The following is a 21,119-nucleotide window of genomic DNA, read 5'->3' as shown; positions in this document are numbered from 1 at the left end:
TTGTATACATAGTCCCTTAAAACATTTTTTTTTCACTTCACAGACTGCCATGAGCATTTTCCCATGTCATTAAATTCCTTTTTATAACACTACTTTTAATAGCTGCACTGCATTCCTTTATATATTATTTCATCAATCCCCTATTGTTAGAATTTTGATATATATCCAGTTTTTACTATTGTAAATGATGCCACACATGAAAAACCTTATATATAAATATTGTGAACATCTCTGGTTATTGGGTAAAATTACTGGTCAAAGGATATAAAATATTTTATGCATTGTAAAATGGCCCTCCAGAAAGTTTAAGCTTCTTATACTTAAATTAGCAGTACATGCTCTTAAGAGAGTATATTTCCCCATACCCTTGCTAATATTGTATACATCATATACTTAATGCTTAACATTAATACATTAATGAATGAAATAAATATATTTAATTTTTGCCAACAAAAACAAAATTATTTTTATTGTTTTTAGCTTGAAGGTCGTTCATTACTATAAACACTAAATATCATATATATTTGTAAAATTAAGATTTATATTCATATATGATTACTTTGGGGGCTTCCCTGGTGGCTCAGAAGTTAAAGCGTCTGCCTGGAATGCAGGAGACCCAGGTTCCATCCCTTGATTGGGAAGATCCCCTGGAGAAGGAAATGGCAACCCACTCCAGTACTCTTCCCTGGAGAATCCCATGGAGGGAGGAGCCTGGTAGGCTACAGTCTTTGGGGTCGCAAAGAGTCGGACACGACTGAGCAACTTCACTTTCTTTCTTTCTTTCTTTCTATGATTACTTTGTGTCACACTCACGTAAAAAATGTCCTTTCCTAGTTTTCCTGTTAGGTATTTAGACTTTTATAGGCACATCTCTCCTTTTTTTCCTTTAAATTATTTTTTTTCCCCTTCTACCATAAGTGGTAGAAATCTGTTAGATTTTTGTTGTTGTTGTTAAATAATTTTTGAGAGAAGTGTGATATTTGGATTTTCATATACTTATTCTGAAGTGTTGACAACATATTAAAATGTTTTTAATATTATAGGACCGAAACAGATATCTTTGCAGACTGAATTTTAACAGAGGTCTACCTGACAAACCTAAGATATACCACAATAATAGTTCAGTTCAGTTCAGTCACTCAGTTGTGTCCAACTCTTTGCGACCCCATAAATCACAGCACGCCGGGTCTCCCTGTCTATCACCAACTCCCGGAGTTCACACAAACTCATGTGCATCGAGTCAGTGATGCCATCCAGCCATCTTTTCCTCTGTCGTCCTGTTCTCCTCCTGCCCCCAATCCCTCCCAGCGTCAGGGTCTTTTTCCAGTGAGTCATCTCTTTGTATCAGGTGGCCAAAGTACTGGAGTTTCAGCTTCAGCATCAGTCCTTCCAATGAACACCCAGGACTGGTCTCCTATAGGATGGACTGGTTGGATCTCCTTGCAGTCGAAGGGACCCTCAAGAGTCTTCTCTAGCACCACAGTTCAAAAGCATCAGTTTTTCGGCGCTCAGCTTTCTTCACAGTCCAACTCTCACATCCATACATGACCACTGGAAAAACCATAGCCTTGACTAGACAGACCTTTGTTGGCAAAGTAATGTCTCTGCTTTTCAATATGCTATCTAGGTTGGTCATAACTTTCCTTCCTAGGAGTAAGTGTCTTTTAATTTCATGGCTGCAATCACCATCTGCAGTGATTTTGGAGCCCCAGAAAATAAAGTCTGACACTGTTTACACTGTTTCCCCATCTATTTCCCATGAAGTGATGGGACCGGATGCCATGATCTTCGTTTTCTGAATGTTGAGCTTTAAGCCAACTTTTTCACTCTCCTCTTTCACTTTCATCAAGAAGCTTTTTAGTTCCTCTTCACTTTCTGCCATAAGGGTGCTGTCATCTGCATATCTGAGGTTATTGATATTTCTTCCAGCAATCTTGATTTCCAGCTTGTGCTTCTTCCAGCCCAGCGTTTCTCATGATGAACTCTGCATATAAGTTAAATAAGCAGGGTGACAATGTACAGCCTTGACGTACTCCTTTTCCGATTTGGAACCAGTCTATTGTTCCATGTCCAGTCTAACTGTTGCTTCCTGACCTGCATACAGGTTTCTCAAGAGGCAGGTCCGGTGGTCTGGTATTCCCATCTCTTTCAGAATTTTCCACAATTTATTGTGATCCACACAGTCAAAGGCTTTGGCATAGGCAATAAATCAGAAATAGATGTTTTTCTGGAACTCTCTTGCTCTTTTGATGATCCAGCGGATGTTCACAATTTGATCTCTGGTTCCTCTGCCTTTTCTAAAACCAGCTTGAGCAACAGGAATTTCATGGTTCACATATTGCTGAAGCCTGGCTTGGAGAATTTTGAGCATTACTTTACTAGCTTGTGAGATGAGTGCAATTGTGTGGTAGTTTGAGCATTCTTTGGCATTGCCTTTCTTTGGGATTGGAATGAAAACTGACCTTTTCTAGTCCTGTGGCCACTGTTGAGTTTTCCAAATTTGGTGGCATATTGAGTGCAGCACTTTCAAAGCATCATCTTTTAGGATTTGAAATAGCTTAACTGGAATTCCATCACCTCCACTAGCTTTGTTCCTAGTGATGCTTCCTAAGGCCCACTTGACTTCACATTCCAGGATGTCTGGCTCTAGGTGAGTGATCACACCATCGTGATTATCTTGGTCATGAAGATCTTTTTTGTAAGTTCTTCTGTGTATTCTTGCCACAATGATAGGCATGTGGCAAGTGATCAAAAAAATTGAAGATCATAGTATTCTGCAAAATATACTAAACACAAAGATTGATCAGATTCTTAATCATAAGTGTCTTTTCATGTTGCACCTAAATAATTTAAATGATTACAATTCAGTTATCAAAAACACATATAAAGCTGTATTGGATTTAATTGAACTACATGTAAGATTAAGGACTTACAAATACTTCTGTTTTGCTAATATTTTTCCAAGTATTAGGGGGAAACAAGTTCTAGATGTTAATACATAGATGAATAGGTATCTGTCTTTTCTCTAAGTATTAAGTTTTATATTTGTTTTATTTATAGCTATATATCTATTTATATATGTGTGTTTTATATATATATGTGGGAAGGATTGGGGGCAGGAGGAGAAGGGGATGATAGAGGATGAGATGGCTGGATGGCATCACTGACTCGATGGACGTGAGTCTGAGTGAACTCCGGGAGTTGGTGATGGACAGGGAGGCCTGGCGTGCTGCGATTCATGGGGTTGCAGAGTCAGACACGACTGAGCTACTGAACTGAACTGACTGAAGGATGTGTATGGGGCTTCCCTGGTGGCTCAGTCGTAAAGAATCCACCTGCCAATGCAGGAGACACAGGTTCAATCCCTGGGTTGGAAAGATCCCCGGGAGAAAGAAATGGCAACCCACTCCAGTATTCTTGCCCTGGAACTCTCATGGTGTAAAGAGCCTGGCAGGCTACAGTCCATGGGGTCACAAAGAGTTAGGACTTAGCGACTGAATAGCAACAACAGAAAGAAATGTGTATAAGGGTAGATATTGGAACGAGTAATATTACTTGAAAAAATCAGCAAGTTGGTATGTGTGTGTGCATGCTAAGTCGCTTCAGTCGTGTCCAACTCTGTGCAACGCTATGGACTGTAGCCTCCCATGGGATTCTCCGTTCATGGGATTTCCCAGGCAAGAATACTGAAGTGGGTTACCATTTCCTTCTCCATCGGATCTGCCCAACCCATTTATCCAGCCTGGGACTCCTGCACTAGCAGACAGATGCTTTCACCACTGAGCTGTTACTACTACGTGTGCACGTGTGCTAAGTCTCTCCAGTCCTGTCCGACTCTGTGCAACCCCATGGACTGTGGCCCTCCAGGCTCCTCTGTTCATGGGATTCTCCAGGCAAGAATACTGAAGTGGGTTGCTGTGCCCTCCTCCAGGGGATCTTCCCGATTTCGCTTAAGTCTCCTGCATTGGCAGGTGGTTTCTTTACCACTAGTGCCACCTGGGACACCCAGAAGGTTGATACTTGTTTTTAATTCTGTCTTTTTCAGTCTGTCTTATAGTGGAGAGTTGAGGAGGTAGGAAAGAGAGTAGGTAGGAAGCATAGGAAGGAAGGGGAAATTCAGTTCTCTTCCAAGGTTGAGTATATCACTCACTGAGTTGAATTGTTTGATCACGTGCAACAACCCTTACCATTGTGGCAATAGCTATAAATTAGTCAGCTTTCAGGGAAAATTTAAAAAGCTGCTTCTCAGAGTTTTCTTTCTTCATGCCTCACAGAATTACACCACCCTTAATAGCTATGCAGTTTGCTAAGTGAATTAAATCAAGTTAATTATTGCTCATGCTATTTAAGCAAAACCTAATGAAACTTGTGCACAAAAAGAAAACACATAATCTTTGAGCCTTAAAAAATGTTATAAATTAAAAGAGAAAGACTTTTGTTTCACTTGAGGCACTAGTGTTTGGCTGAAATGACCACCCTAGGCAAAATTTAAAATAAGAGACTTTATCTTTTAGAATCTCTTTCCACGTTTCTTTCCTTCAGGTAACCAATGCCTTTTCATTGCTTCAATCTTCTTAGAGAACTGCCTGCCATCAACTTCATCGACAGGAAACTTTGGGCAGAACTGACTTTTGGGTAAACTAAGTCAGAAAATTCAGAACTGTCCCTACAGTGTTCTATTCCATGGCAGCCCAGTCTGAGAGAAGGGAGAATATTACCAAGAGTAAATCCTTGGTAATATCTCACCAAGTCAGGAACTAGCATAATGGGTTACTTTCCAGGGCTGGCTGCATCTTAATAAAGTACTCCCAGAAAAGTTAAAGGATGTGCAATGTTTTAGGTGTGATTCAGAGCTTTTCTTTATCATCACTCAAATTATATCTCCTTTGTGTGTGATGTTTCACTCTGGGCCTTATTTGCCTTTTTAAACAGTGCTGTGTCTCACAGTCTCTAATCTTTCAGACTTTATAATTTATAATCTGGAAAGGCAGTTGTTTTATTTCTTTATACAAATATTTATTTCAAACTCTTGTAAAATTACTGTGTTAGTCGGCTTGAGCTACCATAACAAAATACCATAAACTAGGCTGCTTTAACAACAGCCATTTATTTCTGACAATTCTGGAGCCTGGGAAGTCCAAGATCAAAGTGCAGGCTGACTTAGTTTCTAGGGAAAATTCTCTTCTTGGCTCATAGGTGGCCATCATCTGGTGGTTTCTACACAGGGCAGAGAGAGTGAGAGCAAGTGCCCTGGTCTCTTCTTATAAAGGCATGAATCCTATCAGGAGGATTCCACCTCCTGACCTCTTCTAAGGCTGTTGCTATTGCTATTCAGTTGCCAAGTTGTGTCTGGCTCTTTGCGACCCCATGGATTGCAGCACACGAGGCTTGCCTGTCCCTCACCATCTCCTGGAGTTTTCTCAAGTTGATGTTCATTATATTGGTGGTACCATCCAACCATCTCATCCTCCGTCTCCCTCTTCTCCTTCTGCCTTCAATTTTTCCAAGCATTAGGGTTTTTTCCAATGAATCAGCTATTCACATCAGGTGGCCAAAGTATTAGAGATACAGCATCAGTCATTCCAAAGAGTATTCTGGTTGATTTTCTTTAAGATTGACTAGTTTGATCTCTTTACTATCCAAGGGACTCACAAAAGACTTCCAGCTATTTACTTCCTAAAAACCTGACCTCCGACCACCATCACCCTGGGAGCATTAGGGTTTCAACCTATGAATTTGGGGAGGACACAAATATTCACTCCATAACCATTCTTCTCTAAATTCTATGACTCTGGTAAAACAGAGCTTTTGAAAAATTATGTAATTACTAGCAGTGAGTCAATCCCACCTCACTCCAGGCATATCCCTCTACACTTTTCCCCTCCCTGTGTACTATTCCTTGTATAGATTTTACCCTTGCATAAACCTCTTTGTGGGGAAAAGACTAATAAGTAGAAGTCCCTTCAGTGAACATGAGTGAGCAAGATGAAGGCTGGAGAATATTAGAATGAATCTCTTACCCTACCAGTGAAGCCATCATTAGAATTTATCTGATGATCACCTACATTTTTACTCTTTTTTGCCCTGGCTTATCTCATGTTACTGAGACATTTGTTCAAAACCATTCAGTTCACTTCAGTCGCTCAGTCATGTCCGACTCTTTGCGACCCCATGAATCGCAGCACGCCAGACCTCCCCATCCATCACCAACTCCCAGAGTTCACTCAGACTCACATCATCGAGTCGGTGATGCCATCCAGCCATCTCATCCTCTGTCATCCCCTTCTCCTCCTGCCCCCAATCCCTCCCAGCATCAGAGTCTTTTCCAATGAGGCAACTCTTCACATGAGGTGGCCAAAGTACTGGAGTTTCAGCTTTAGCATCATTCCTTCCAAAGAAAGCCCAGGGCTGATCGCCTTCAGAATGGACTGGTTGGATCTCCTTGCAGTCCAAGGGACTCTCAAGAGTCTTCTCCAACACCACAGTTCAAAAGCATCAATTCTTTGGTGCTCAGCCTTCCTCACAGTCCAACTCTCACATCCATACATGACCACAGGAAAAACCATAGCCTTGACTAGACGGACCTTTGTTGGCAAAGTAATATCTCTGCTTTTGAATATGCTATCTAGGTTGGTCATAACTTTCCTTCCAAGGAGTAAGCGTCTTTTAATTTCATGGCTGCAGTCACCATCAAAACCATTAGTAGGGCGAATTTTCTCTCTGAATTAAGTTTTCATTTGTGATTGTCTAACATGATATAAAAGAACATGAAGCTAGTTTTCTACAGTGCTTTGTGTCAATAAAAAATAAATTCTCTTCATCAGATACCTTGGTGGAAGGGCGAAAAACATATAATATGATTTTGTTAAGATTGTCTGCCAGATAAATTGTCTCAATGAATATAAAATTTTCCTTTCTTAGGAGTCTACATGTAATACTTATATGAGAACATATATTAAATGTATGAAAATATTCAGGATATTAAGGATCCTACAGTATGATTTGCATATGCTAAAATAGGACTTTCTTTTTTTGCAGCACAAATGTGTAACCATATGTAGTTGTCCTGCTGCTATTAGAGAATTCTGACTCTCCCTACATGATAAACATCCTTCTCTTCTATGGCTAACTGAGGGACTGACTGATACTGTCCTCTCATTTAGTGTTAAGCAACTGCTTTGTTTGTAAGGGCGCAGAGAGCAGAAGACTCAGTAAGTTAGTTCTTTGTAACATTTTTCTGTAGTAGAGTGTGCAGATTTTATTCACTGGGATCTACAAATTCTTGAGACATAAGATTACCAGGCCAGCTGGACAAAAAAGAACTAGGTACTAGAAACTCTGTACCACAGCTATGCAGAAATAGCTCTCTCCTTGAACATCAGAATAGCCACTGAGAAACTGATTATTTTGTTTAGGTCAAAATCAGAGTTTGTGATAAACAACTATTAAGTGTTATATTCTTTATTTTAATCCATATAACAATCATAATCCTATCAGCTAAGTTATCATCTGCCATTAAAAATATTTAAAAAATCATCCTACCAGTTGGTCTTTTTTATTTTTTAATATTCTTTTCCTAACAACCCTAATGACAGCAGTTACCTGACAGGTGAAGGACCTGTGGCCATTCAGGCAAGAGAAAATGGACCTTTTCTCTGAATCTCAGTGATTTCATAGTTTTCCAACCTCCTTAGTAAACACTTGTCCATCTCCTAGGTAGAGCTGATTTAAAATAAAAGTGTACTGTTGCCCAGTGTTTTCTTGGAGTCTTTGGATCTGAGAATCATGAAGTTAGTTAAAAATTGTTTCCAGTAATTATGTAAACATAAGGGATGGCTTAGAGGAGATGGATTGAAAATAATAAGAATGACTATTTTGAAAAATTGAGTCACTATTTACAAGCAGTTCAGGGATAGAAAATAACTAAGTTATAAAGATACACATTTTAAAGAATACTTTTAGGCCCAAGCTTTTGGAAAAGAGGCAGAAATATAAGTCTCTTAAAATTTTGACTTGGCATAAAAAATATTTATGGAAGAAACAGAAGAAGTTCTTGGAATAAGCTGGACTTAAGCTGGGTCTTAAAGGCTCTGTAACATTGAAAATAATGGAAATAAAGTGGTAGGGCATTCTGGAAAATAAGAATGGAATAATATATATGAAGACATCTGTGTTAAGTGTTATGTTTAGTGTAGCTGATTCAGTTGAAACTGCACACAGTAAGATCTATGGGACAGAAAATGTAGGAACATCAGAACATAATGTTTGGTTTGGGTTTGGTTCTGTAGGTAATTCTTGAAAGTAAGTATGGATATCTCTTTAATACTCTGTATATATTCATTCTGTAGGTCCCGTTGAGTCTTAATGTAGAAATGTGCATTCTAGTACTCTGGTTATTTCAAAACCATAAAACTTCAAAAAAAGCTTCAAGTCATAGTTTCTAATTTGTCTTGCCTCCTTTGCTAAGTCAGGTGTTAAGCATTTCTCATAAATCTTTTTTATTTTAGCACTTATTTTTGATGATTAATCTACTTGGAAAACAGGTGGTATGAATGATACTTTGAAATACCTGAATTATATGCTAATGCTTTTATGTTTTTTATGCCCAATAGACAGAATGTGCAAATTTCATCAGAGTACTTCAACCCTATAACAAAACTCATGTTTATGTGTGTGGAACTGGAGCGTTTCATCCAGTATGTGGATATATTGATCTTGGATTCTACAAGGAGGTAATATTGTAAAATAGCATGAAAACAATTTACTATAATAGCTTATTACTTACTGCCTATGACATAAAATACATAGATTTGAATATAAAAATTGAATCATTTTCTGTATGAACTGAGTAAGAACTTATGTTCCCAATCACTTAATAGATTATTACCATTTTGATTATCTGCTTTATTCACCTTATAAAAACTTCTTCTATTAAAAGTTTTCTAGTGACATGATTAAAATTAATAGTGTAAAATGTTGAAAGTGCTTGTTTTCTAGGCTCTATGTACAGCTTTATTTGGTCTTGAGCTTCCTATATAACTAGAGCTATTTATGATGTTGCTGTTGGTAAAAATTCGTTTCCTGTAAGACCTTGTGACAGAATGGTATCTTCTAAGTAACTTAACTTTTCCCACCCAACAAATTTGACCTGTTGCATATGTTTACAATAGCAGACACTAAATATAGATAATTTTAATGATTTTCTTAAAATTGTATAGTTAGTTCTTACCATACTTGTTATCATACTGGACTTATTTCTGCCAGACCTAATTGGCGTAGTGGAAATGTAGGAAGTATTAATTAGGAGTAATGCATTCCATCTATCAATGAGCATTTCAATAAATGAGAAACATACATATTGCAATAATTTAATCAACACTAATTTGTTAGAGTGCTTTCTTTGTGTCATGGCCTGTGCCAGGCACTTCACATGGACTGTTTTTTGGAATTTCACAACACTCTTAATGAAGTTTGTACCTTTATAACTCCCAGTTTGCAAATTAGTGAAAATGGAATCTCAGTGGAATGAAATAACATGCCTAAGATTACCCAGCTGATAAATGGTCTAGCAAGGAATTGAACCCAAGTAGTCTATCTCTAGAGCAAGCATGCCCATCTGAGCTTTAGAATCTGTACTCTAATTACTTTGTATGGGTTGATGGGTTACACTGTCATCCTTATGTTTATGTATATACTTCTTGTGACTAACCACACATATTTTAAGGGTATTTGGCTGTATGTTTGAAAGTAAAGTCTGGGCTTATAGTACAGGTTTCTTTGCATTGATTTAACTGATTCAAGCAGAGATCAAACCCATAACTGTGGCTGGATACATTTTTCTCTCTGACCAATTTGTCTAACCAGCCCAGACTCAATGGTTTGAAAGTAAAGCAACCCTGATAGTTAAATCTCTGAACCACTAGGAGACTTGGCAACTTGAATCCATCATTCTTTGTTGCTGGTGTAATGTTCTCTTGCCTGGCTTTGATGAAGGGTAATATATAACAGTGGCTCATAGCGTAGGGTGTAATTATATGAGATAGCCCCACAGCTTGGATGTATTTTGAGGCCTGGGGCTAAAGGCCAAACTCACAACCTGCTGAGGGATGCAAATAGTGTTCTTTAACTCCTAAAACTCACAAGTACTGAAAGGGAATTTAGAAGGAGCTAATACTTAGCTTGAAACTGTCAAAAAGCCCTGGGGCCATCAAATTTACAGGTTATGTGAATGAGAGAGTTATAAGTGAACAGGGGTATTAAGCCTTGTGAATTTTTCACTAGTCAGGAGGACAGGTAATTGTATGGCAACACTGCCTGAAGACTGTCCACTTATGAAATGAATTATTAGTCTCAGGATTCACTGTCCAGTTCAGAGGGAAGGCATGACATTCTCAAATAGATAAGGTTGCTTCTAAGATGACTTTGAAGAGGGAATAGTAACACAGAGATGGAGGAGAGAAGTGTATACAGTCCCCATTCTTGGGGGACACTCTTTTGTGTCGGGGGCAACAAGAAGAAAGAGGAAGCAGCTGAAATGAATCCCAGATTTCTATCTGGCAGTGAGCTGGAGAATAGTATTATTTATTGAGGTGAGACGAGTAACAAATTTGTGGGGGAAATGGTGAGTTAGTTTTTATACATTCTGCTTTTGAAAAATGCTCTGTAGATCATGCCAAGTGGGCAGTTGGATCTGGATTTCAGGACAGAAGTCAGGGCTGTTGACAACTACTGAGAATTTGAACATGGGGAGCCAGAGTTTGAATTATGGCCCCTGTCATTTACCAGCTCCATGGCCTTCTGCATATACTTTCTAAGCTTCTGTTTATTCAGCAGAAGGATGATGATAATAATAGTAACTCAGAGTTATTTTAAGAATAAAATAAGAAAACGATTGCGTGGGCTTTGGCATATCACTTTCTCTATTCTGGTCACTTAATATTCAGCTGTATTAGGCAACAAGAACACAGAAAGGTAAAAAGGCAAGTATTTCCAAAGTATATATATAAACTTTATTTAAAAATAATGTCTGCCATCTATCTATCTATTCTATAATACTGGGGGTGCCTGTTAGTTTTTTTTTTTTTTTAATTTTATTTTATTTTTAAACTTTATAATATTGTATTAGAGTTGCCATATATCAACATGAATCCACCACAGGTATACCTGTGTTCCCCATCCTGAACCCTCCTCCCTCCTCCCTCCCCATACCCTCCCTCTTGGTCGTCCCAGTGCACCAGCCCCAAGCATCCAGTATCATGCATCGAATCTGGACTGGCGACTCGTTTCATACATGATATTATACATGTTTCAATGCCATTCTCCCAAATCTCCCCACCCTCTCCCTCTCCCACAGAGTCCATAAGACTGATCTATACATCAGTGTCTCTTTTGTTGTCTCGTACACAAGGTTATTGTTACCATCTTTCTAAATTCCATATATATGCGTTAGTATACTGTATTGGTGTTTTTCTTTCTGGCTTACTTCACTCTGTATAATAGGTTCCAGTTTCATCCACCTCATTAGAACTGATTCTAATGTATTTTTTTTAATGGCTGAGTAATACTCCATTGTGTATATGTACCACAGCTTTCTTATCCATTCATCTGCTGATGGGCATCTAGGTTGCTTCCATGTCCTGGCTGTTATAAATAGTGCTGCGATGAACATTGGGGTACACGTGTCTCTTTCCCTTCTGGTTTCCTCAGTGTGTATGCCCAGCAGTAGGATTGCTTTTAAGTTAGCTTGGAAACATGTTCTTTCCTCTGGAATCTCCCTTTGCTTCTGCAAACCTCATATTTAAATGTTAATAGTATTCATAATTAATATGATATGAACAATAACTTTGCCTAGTCATTGTGATGATGAAAATTTCTATTCTTATCTTCTTCTGTCTTTACTTCAACAGTATTTCTCTGTGTGTAGTTTGGACAGGTGCTTTTTGTGTAATGAATTAGGTGGGACCAATCTTATAAAATTAAAATTGTCTCAAAAGTTAAAATGTCATGTAATTCAGTTTATCTCAGGAAATCCATTGTATCAGCCTTTATTTTTGACATCATTTTCCTGTTGGTGTCCTTGACTCTGGCTCAAGGAAACCTGCTTTCCTGTTCTCTCCTTTCTCCAGGAGATTATAAGGGAGACCTTGTCCTTAGCCTCCACAGATAACAATTTTATGGGCTTATCTTGAGAATTTCATGAAATATTACATTTTGACAACAGGAGTCTGTACAATTATAAGGATTTATCTAGGACTTTGCATCAACTATGACATTGTCCCAGATACTTTCTTGGGTTTTCTTTTTTAGCTTTTTACGATAATCTTCTGACACACCAGAATTCAGTTTACTTTTTCCCTTTACAACGTCCCATTATAGGCTTTAGAATCAACAGTTCTGTTTGACCTGTGGAGAATAATGTGCCCTTAATGATATTTAAACATTCTTAAGGGCTGTGATCTGTAGGTGTTTTTTCCTGACATATCTCTAGCCCCATCCACGGTTGGGAAACATGCCCTAAAAGTGTTCTCATTGGACTTTTTTCACGCCTAGGCGCCACTATCACAACTTATCATTAGCTGAACTGTTCTAACTAAACATACTTGAGCTTGATCATGTTACATGGTCATGGTGAGTCTATAAATTAATTTCAGCACCTTTTTAAATCCATGAATTTGAAATCCTGAGATTAGATATGTTAAGAGCATGAACTTTGGAGACAGCCCTGAGTTCAAGCTCCTCCTCTGCCTCTTATTCATTATGTGTTGCTGAACAAGATCCTTCTCCCTTTTACTCTCAATATTCCTCTTGTAAAGCTGGAATCCATAAAGTAGCCACTTCTTTACATTTATGGTGACAATTTAGTGAGATAATGTACATAAAATTCCTGCTCATGGTTAGTATGTATTAACATTAAATACCATTAAAGTATTAAAGCTTATTTTCTTAAAACTATTAAATAGTAATTGTTATTCATGCTAGTTAAATTAATATTGCTATTTTTTTTAATAAGGCAGTAGTTACTGTTAGTACTGTTTAAAAGAAAAAGATGTGAAATGTCACATCATACAAAAATAATAATCCAAATAATCAATTTTTTCTCTCCCTTTTGCTTCTTTGCTTGCTTTCTAGATAAGTGGCACTGAATGATTCCTTTTAATTGCATGTGTGTTCTGATATAACTCTGTAGATATGCCTTCTAGAGAGAATGTCAGAAATGCTGAATTTCGCTAGTGCATTTGTAGGTTGAATCATCAGTCTTTTTTGCTGGATGGTAGTGTTGTCGTTGTTATGAAACACTCAAACTCATGGGGCCATATTCATTATACATTCATATTTTTCTTGGAAAGTTCAACTTGAAATGTTTTTTTCCCCCTGAATATTAAAAGTCTGCCAATGCCATTCTGTCTGTGGCCACTATTATAAAAATAAATGTTTCTGCCAAAATAACTGTGTGGCTTTAATGTGCATAGTGTTTTCATAATAGTGAAAATACTACATTGGAATTTTTTTTGCCCACATGTATCAATAGCTCTGAAAATGAACTGTCTGCCTTACCACACTTTTATGTCACTGAAATTACAAAGTATTGTAAGGCTTAAGTAATATGGTATAGTTGCAGATGCTTAGGTAGATAGACCGTCATAGTTCTGAAAGTATGATTATTAAATTTATTTCTTAGAGGAGGAAACTGGCTTATTAGACTCAGTAAATTAGTTATTAGGCTTAAGAAATAGGATTGCTTGATAGTGATTTTGATGATGATAGTGGTCCAGGCTAAATGAATTGATGAAGGCATTGAAAAATTCATTCATTATTATAATTACTACTTAGGCCAAATGGAGACCAAAACATGGGAATTGAGTCTTGCCAGAAATAACATTTGTGGAAGAGTTAAGAAGCACAGTTTGATGTGCATGCTATATGTTCAGTTTTTGTTGAATTAATGAGTTAGAATTTAGTTCTTATCTCCTATGTTCTTGCTGACTCTGATATTTAAAAAAAAAATCACACTTGTGTTAATATTTCTCTTAACAGGAAGTTATTTTCAAACTAGACACACACAATTTGGAGTCTGGCAGACTGAAATGTCCCTTTGATCCTCAGCAGCCTTTTGCTTCAGTAATGACAGGTAAGAGCAGCAAAGGATACTTCTTGCTTTTAGGTGTTTTTCTAAAAAGATGTGTGTAGATTCAACCACACTGTCTTAGTGAGTTAAAGATTATTTTGGATTAATCATCCACTGACTGTTTGGTGATAGTTTTTTAGTCTCACATCTCTCTGTATTTAGCTTTTTATCCATAAAGTGAGTCTCCCGTAATCCTTAATGTCTGCACAGTTACATTTTAAATAAACTTCAGATTGAAAAGGCTCAAATGTGTTTAATGCAAAAGACATTCATGTTGCTATAATTTTACATATATAATAACTCAGATATTCTTATATTTACCTTATATGCCCCTATTTGGTTCATTATGGCAGTTAAATTTAGCAGTTCCTTGAACATAATATATTACAAAATATATTGAATATTTGAGTGGGAGAAGTAATAATAAGATGTAAGTGGATAAATTAATAAGACAAATAAATCAAACTATAGAACACAGACAATAGAATGTTGTAACTGCTCTCCCCTCAATTTCACCATAACCTGATTGTATTATTAGAAATGTGAAATTTTTGCTGGCACATTCAGTTTTCTCTTGCTTTGCATACATCATAAATTCTCTTACGGGAGGAACATTGTGTTTAAAGAAGGTGGTACTGTGTGGTCTGAAGTCTTTTCTGAAGACTATCGACATGACCTCTGACCTCTAAGTTTCAGCCATTATAAGGACAACTTTTGTCTTGGTTTCGTTCATGACTCTAGTCTCTTTTTATTTAGCTTGTCCATCAGGTGTTTGAATAGGCTATCAAGAGTGACACACCATGACATTTTAATTTTCACTTTGTGAGAACCAGTGCTCTTCTTTGAAGTGAAAGTGTGTGTGTTTTGAAAATTATGTGACTAATGTTCAGTCATTATCCTCAGAAAGTGAGGTCGATGATTTGTGACTGATCCGCCAAATGGAGTTGACATACCTTTAACAATAGACTGTAGACATTGGTGACCCCTGAACCTCTAAGTAATTTAAGTACAAAGAAGATGGCTTTAAAACCTGGATATAGAGATCCAACTTTTATGTTGAAATATGCTTTTTTTTTTTTTCCTGGAAAAATGAATGTTTGCAGTTTTATGTTTCAAATTAATGGTGTATTTCCTTTATGTCTCTACTGATGATGTTGTTTGGTTCTTCTATTTTTAAAAAATTGCCCCACAAAGAAATATTGTCTTGCACCATATGTTTATAAGAGATGGAATCAGTACCATGTCTACATTTACTTTATATAACTGGGAACTTCCCTGGTGGTCTGGTGGTTACCACTCTGCCTTTCTATTGCAGAGGGCACAGGTTCAATTCCTGGTCAGGGAATAAGATCCCACATGTTGCACTATGTGCACCCATCCCCCCCCCCCCTGAAAAAATAGTTGTAGTTTACATAACTCGATTTCTCTCTTTTATGTTTATGTGTGTGTGTGTGTCCCCCTCCCCCACCTTTGGAAACTGACTATTGTCATGAATAGTTAGGTTGGTTGTCTCACATAGTTCACTAAAAGTCTTATTTCAGTGGATGTAATTGGAGGATTTTTGAAAATAGCTGAATCACTTATGCAAAGGAGGGATTTTAAAAATGTTTCTGAGATAATTGAGTTTTAGTGATTGTAGTTGTTCTTATATTGGCTTTAAAAAATCTAAATGCTCTGTAGAGATTTGGCTATTTTTTAAAAGTTTAGTCTATTAAGTATAACCCAAAGTAGTTGAATATAAAGATTTATTGAAACAGAGGCTTAGCTTTCAAAGGGACAACATGTTCTACTGTGGGGACTGCATTCTTCCTGCCATACCCCACCCCCAGCAATGTGCTAACTTGCATCAGGAATGCAGACCACCACTCCCAGTTCCCCTCTCTTGCCCCTTGCATCCTTTTCTTTCCCCTTCTCCCATCTGTCTCCTTTCTGTCCTTTCTTCCTCTCCTCTCCCTCATCTTAAACTCCTCTGCCCTCTCTTCCTCATTCTTTCCGCTCTCCTTCTCCTTCCCACCTCTCTCTGCCTCTGGCACCCCTCCTTCTCTTCTCTTCTCTCTCTCCTGTTTCTGGTAAGACATGGATATCCACTTTACACAAATAACAGGACAAAGAAGTTTGGTATGCAGTAATGGCCACATCTTTCCCTTTTCAGAAATTCCTGTTTATCAGAACTATTAGAAACATGATTAGCTACAAGGAATGCAACATGTTATAATTACAAAGTATGACTTCAGTGTTGAAAGCTCCCTTTCAGCAGAGGTTAGGCAAAGAAAAGTTGTGGTCACTGAGGTTGTGTCGGTTAAGTAAATACTAATTACACAATCCATTCCTCATTATGGCGTTTACTTTTTAAATTTGTGTGTGTGTGTGTTTTTACAAAGAGGGACTCCTAATTATGACATATCTTTGAATTATTTGTGAGGACAGGGAAAGAAGAGGAGTTCCTCCATAACAGAAGCTAAATGCACGTGTAATTAATTATTAATTCAGGAGACTTTGGCCTTTTTTATATTCAAGTATTTGGAATCAGCTTACCAAAGTTTATTGAGTTATCTTTTCTTCAGCTGAGCAGATTTTTCAAAATCTGAAAGGGAAATTTACAAAACAATATATTCTGATGTAAGCAGTAAACATCTTTGGTTTCATGTCGTAAAACTGGTCTATTGTCAATAGTGTCTGCTGGTAAACTCTTAGAAGTCCTGTGTATTCTTTTCTCCCTTGCAGATGAGTACCTCTACTCTGGAACAGCTTCTGATTTCCTTGGCAAAGATACTGCATTCACGCGGTCCCTTGGGCCTACTCATGACCACCATTACGTCAGAACTGACATTTCAGAGCACCACTGGCTCAATGGTTAGTGATTTTCACACTTTAGATTTTTTTTTTTGCCTTTGCTTTTGAGTAGATAAGGAACTCAGGATTATTTGTTCAGATGTGTTTTGGAAGTTATTTAGCTCAATATATAAAATACATTTGAAAGAATTCCTCTCTGTGTTAGATCTCCAGGACTTGTTGCATATATGATAATAATAATAGCTAACATTTATTGTGCTGTGGTCCTTGACATTGTTCCATGCTCTACTTGATTTTTTTAAAATATTCACAGTTTTAATGTGAGGGATGTGTTATTATTGTTATGTGCTTTTTAAAGATGAATAAACTGAGGTAAAGAGGAGTTGAGTAATTTGGTCAAGGTCTTAGAACTTGTCAGTTGCTGAGCTGGAATTCAAGTTGGCAGTCTTTCTCCTGTAGCCTGTTTTTTAATGACTAAGCCAAATGCTGTCTATGAACATAATAGAAAAGGGTCAGATTGTAATGCTAACTTCTTTTGCTGAAAAAAATAGTTTTTCTTTTAGTTAAAACATGTTTCTCCAAAATTTTAAGCATATTGATATTAGTTCGATTATTTTTGTGTTTAAGCATTTAGGGTTTCTAACAACAAAAAAGACTTCCTAAATGAATTTATTTAATGGAAGGAATGGTGAAAGCCTGTTTTGTTTTGTTTTTTTTCCTTTTGCCCTATTGCCTTCCAAGAGGTCAGGTTTTTATCATGATTTTCTAGTTTTTCAGTTAACATAGGAACTTATTTCACCATATGGCAGAATAACTTAACACTGCTATTTAAGCAGACACACAGCATTTCCCATTCCCACTAAAACCCATAAATATTAGGTTTTAGTGGAGGAGGCTTGGGTAGAGATTTCCTTGGGGCTATCTCTGTATCTTTCAGTATCATTCAAGCAGTGACAACATAAACAAAAGGGAAAAACACTTTTAAAACATTTCTTTAGTCAAAACCTCCAGATCCATTTGTTTACACAACAATGTGATCCATTGACCAAGAGAGAACCCTATTAATAGAGTAAACAAACTTAGAATATCCCCAACTAAGTGATTACTATTAACTTCTTAACACTTGTGCAAGGCAGGACCATATCCTTGAATATTGCGAGGTTTTCGTGGCAATAACTTGGTTTGAGAATGACTCCATAGATTTTACCAGCAGAAGAGCTTAGTTTTCTGTTCAGGTAACAAAATAGTATGGCTTTAAAGTCAAGTATAAATTGTATTTCCTAGTCTTGGGATGGTAAATGTCATCATATTGCCACTCATTTAAGAGATTATTCTATTTTTTCCTTACCAGTGGCATGTCCAGAAGAAGTCAGCAGTATTGCTAAGACAATAAATGTGAGAAATATGTATTCAGCTTTTATTTGTCTAGCATGCTCTTCTTAGTGCTATGAGAAGAGAATTACAAAGTAGGAAACTTGTGTTGGTTTAACTTGTTACTGATGAGCAGCTTTTAGGGTCCTATGATATACTGAATGCTGTTCTGCCCATTAGGCCTGCAGGGATTATAGGGGAGGGTTGCCAACCTCCTGGATGATGAATGTCCAGAGCATCAGAAGAGATGGTTCATGGGGCTGAAAAGCTGTGAATGTTTTCCTGAAACTATTATGAAGTTACCTATTATTTAATTTTTTATTTCAGTTATTTATTTTATTGAAGTATAATTGATTTACGATGTTGCATTAATTTATGCTATATAGCAAAATGAATCAGATATATTTGATATAGCTATTGAATATAGCTCTCTGTGCTATACAGTTGGAATTTGTTGTTTATCCATCCTGTATATACTGGTTTGCATCTCCTAATCCCAGACTCCCAGTCCTTTCATCCCCCACCTCTCTTGCCCTTGGCAATCTATGTCTGTGAATCTGTTTCTGTTTCACAGATTTGTTCATTTGTGTCTTATTTTAGATTCCACATTTTGCTTCATATAATAATCTGTAGTTCCATGCATAATGCTGCAAATGACATTATTTCATTTTTTTTTTTTAATGGCTGAGTATTATCCCATTAACACTTACTTCTTGGAAGGAAAGTTATGTCCAACCTAGATAGCATATTCAAAAGCAGAGACATTACTTTGCCAACAAATGTCTGGCTAGTTAAGGCTGTGGTTTTTCCAGTGGTCATGTATGGATGTGAGAGTTGGACTGTGAAGAAGGCTGAGCACCGAAGAATTGATGCTTTTGAACTGTGGTATTGGAGAAGACTCTTGAGAGTCCCTTGGACTGCAAGGAGATCCAACCAGTCCATCCTAAAGGAGACCAGTCCCGGGTGTTCATTGGAAGGACTGATGCTGAGGCTGAAACTCCAATACTTTGGCCACCTGATGCAAAGAGATGACTCACTGGAAAAGACTCTGATGCTGGGAGGGATTGGAGGCAGGAGGAGAAGGGGACGACAGAGGATGAGATGGCTGGATGGCATCACTGACTTGATGGACGTGAGTTTGAATGAACTCCGAGAGTTGGTGATGGACAGGGAGGCCTGGCGTGCTGTGATTCATGGGGTCGCAAAGAGTCCAGACATGACTGAGAGACTGAACTGAACTGACTGAACTGATTATCCCATTGTATATAAATATACCACATCTTCTTTACCTTCTTTATCCATTCATCTGTTGACAGGTTAAATTCTTTTATTTTGTGTCTTTTTTTTAAGGTATAATTGACAAATAACATTTCACTAGTTTCAAGTGTATAACATAATAGTTGATACTTGCATACATCGTGAAATGATCACCATAATAAGCCTAGCTAACTTCTGTCAACACCTATAGAGAATTTTCCTTCTTGTGATGAGAACTTAGGATTTACTCTTAGCAACTTTCAAGTATTCAATAAACTGTTTTTAATTATAGTCACCATGATGTCAGACTATTTTTTTGGGCTCCAAAATCACTGCAGATGGTGATTGCAGTCATGAAATTAAAAGAAGCTTACTCCTTGGAAAGAAAGTTATGACCAACCTAGATAGCATACTCAAAAGAAGAGACATTACTTTGCCAACAAAGGTCTGTCTAGTCAAGGCTATGGTTTTTCCAGTGGTCATGTATGGATGTGAGAGTTGGACTGTGAAGAAAGCTGAGCACCAAAGAATTGATGCTTTTGAACTGTGGTGTTGGAGAAGACTCTTGAGAGTCCCTTGGACTGCAAGGAGATCCAACCAGTCCATTCTGAAGGAGATCAGTCCTGGGTATTCCTTGGAAGGACTGATGCTAAAGCTGAAACTCCAATACTTTGGCCACCTCATGCTAAGAGTTGACTCATTGGAAAAGACCCTGATGCTGGGAGGGATTGGAGGCAGGAGGAGAAGGGGATGACAGAGGATGAGATGGCTGGATGGCATCACCGACTCGATGCACATGAGTTTGGGTAAACTCTGGGAGTTGGTGATGGACAGGGAGGCCTGGCGTGCTGCAATTCATGCTGTTGCAAAGAGTCAGACATGACTGAGTGACTGAACCGAACTGAACTGAACTGATGATGTACATTACATCTCCAAAAGTTACTTATTTTATAACTGGAAAGTTGTATCTTTTGGACTCCCTTTACTAATTCCCTAATCTTAACCAGAGAATCATATCTTTGTTTTTTTATAGAGATAACTGATAATAACAGGAAGGGAAGTAAGGAGGAGGACAGAGAGAGAAGGGCCATTACACCAAAGATAGTAAAATGAGGTTCAATTCAGTTCAGTCACTCAGTCATGTCTGACTGTTTGCAACCCCATGAATCGCAACACGACAGACGTCCCTGTCCATCCCCAACTACAGAACAAAAGTGGTGGCAGTGGAGGTGGATGTGGGAATATACAGCAACAAATAATTGAAATAGAAGATATTGTTTGGGAATAGAGGAAACCAAGGATATGAGCAAGAATGCAAGAGAAGATTTGGGGTACTGAGAAAACTTTGCAATTATGGAAATCAGTGGAAAGGAAGTAATTGGAGGGAGAAAGTACAAGTCTCACTGAATTGAATGCAGGAAACTGATGAAGAATTAGAATTATCATTTATATTTGTAGAATGTATAAGGCAGATTCCTTTAACCTTGTTGTTGTTCAGTTGCTCCGTTGTGACCGATTCTTTGCGACCCCACGCACTGCAGCACATCAGGCTTCCCTCTCCTTCACCATCTCC

General features: G+C 37.7%; 1 protein-coding gene across 1 annotated transcript in view; it reads left to right on the top strand.

Moving 5' to 3' along the window:
- Nucleotides 1–21,119, top strand: part of SEMA3D (semaphorin 3D) — a 230,541-nt gene that overhangs the window by 132,474 nt on the left and 76,948 nt on the right. Inside the window, exons 6-8 of the mRNA XM_027539842.1 lie at nucleotides 8,613–8,732; nucleotides 14,035–14,128; nucleotides 16,850–16,978. Coding sequence (XP_027395643.1) covers nucleotides 8,613–8,732; nucleotides 14,035–14,128; nucleotides 16,850–16,978 — 343 coding nt within the window. The remainder of the gene's footprint in view (nucleotides 1–8,612; nucleotides 8,733–14,034; nucleotides 14,129–16,849; nucleotides 16,979–21,119) is intronic.

The sequence above is a fragment of the Bos indicus x Bos taurus genome, chromosome 4 (assembly GCF_003369695.1).
Source record: "Bos indicus x Bos taurus breed Angus x Brahman F1 hybrid chromosome 4, Bos_hybrid_MaternalHap_v2.0, whole genome shotgun sequence".
In the NCBI taxonomy this organism is placed as follows: domain Eukaryota; kingdom Metazoa; phylum Chordata; class Mammalia; order Artiodactyla; family Bovidae; genus Bos; species Bos indicus x Bos taurus.
The sequence above is the reverse complement of the archived record's forward strand: the minus strand, read 5'-3'. Positions and strand labels throughout refer to the sequence as shown.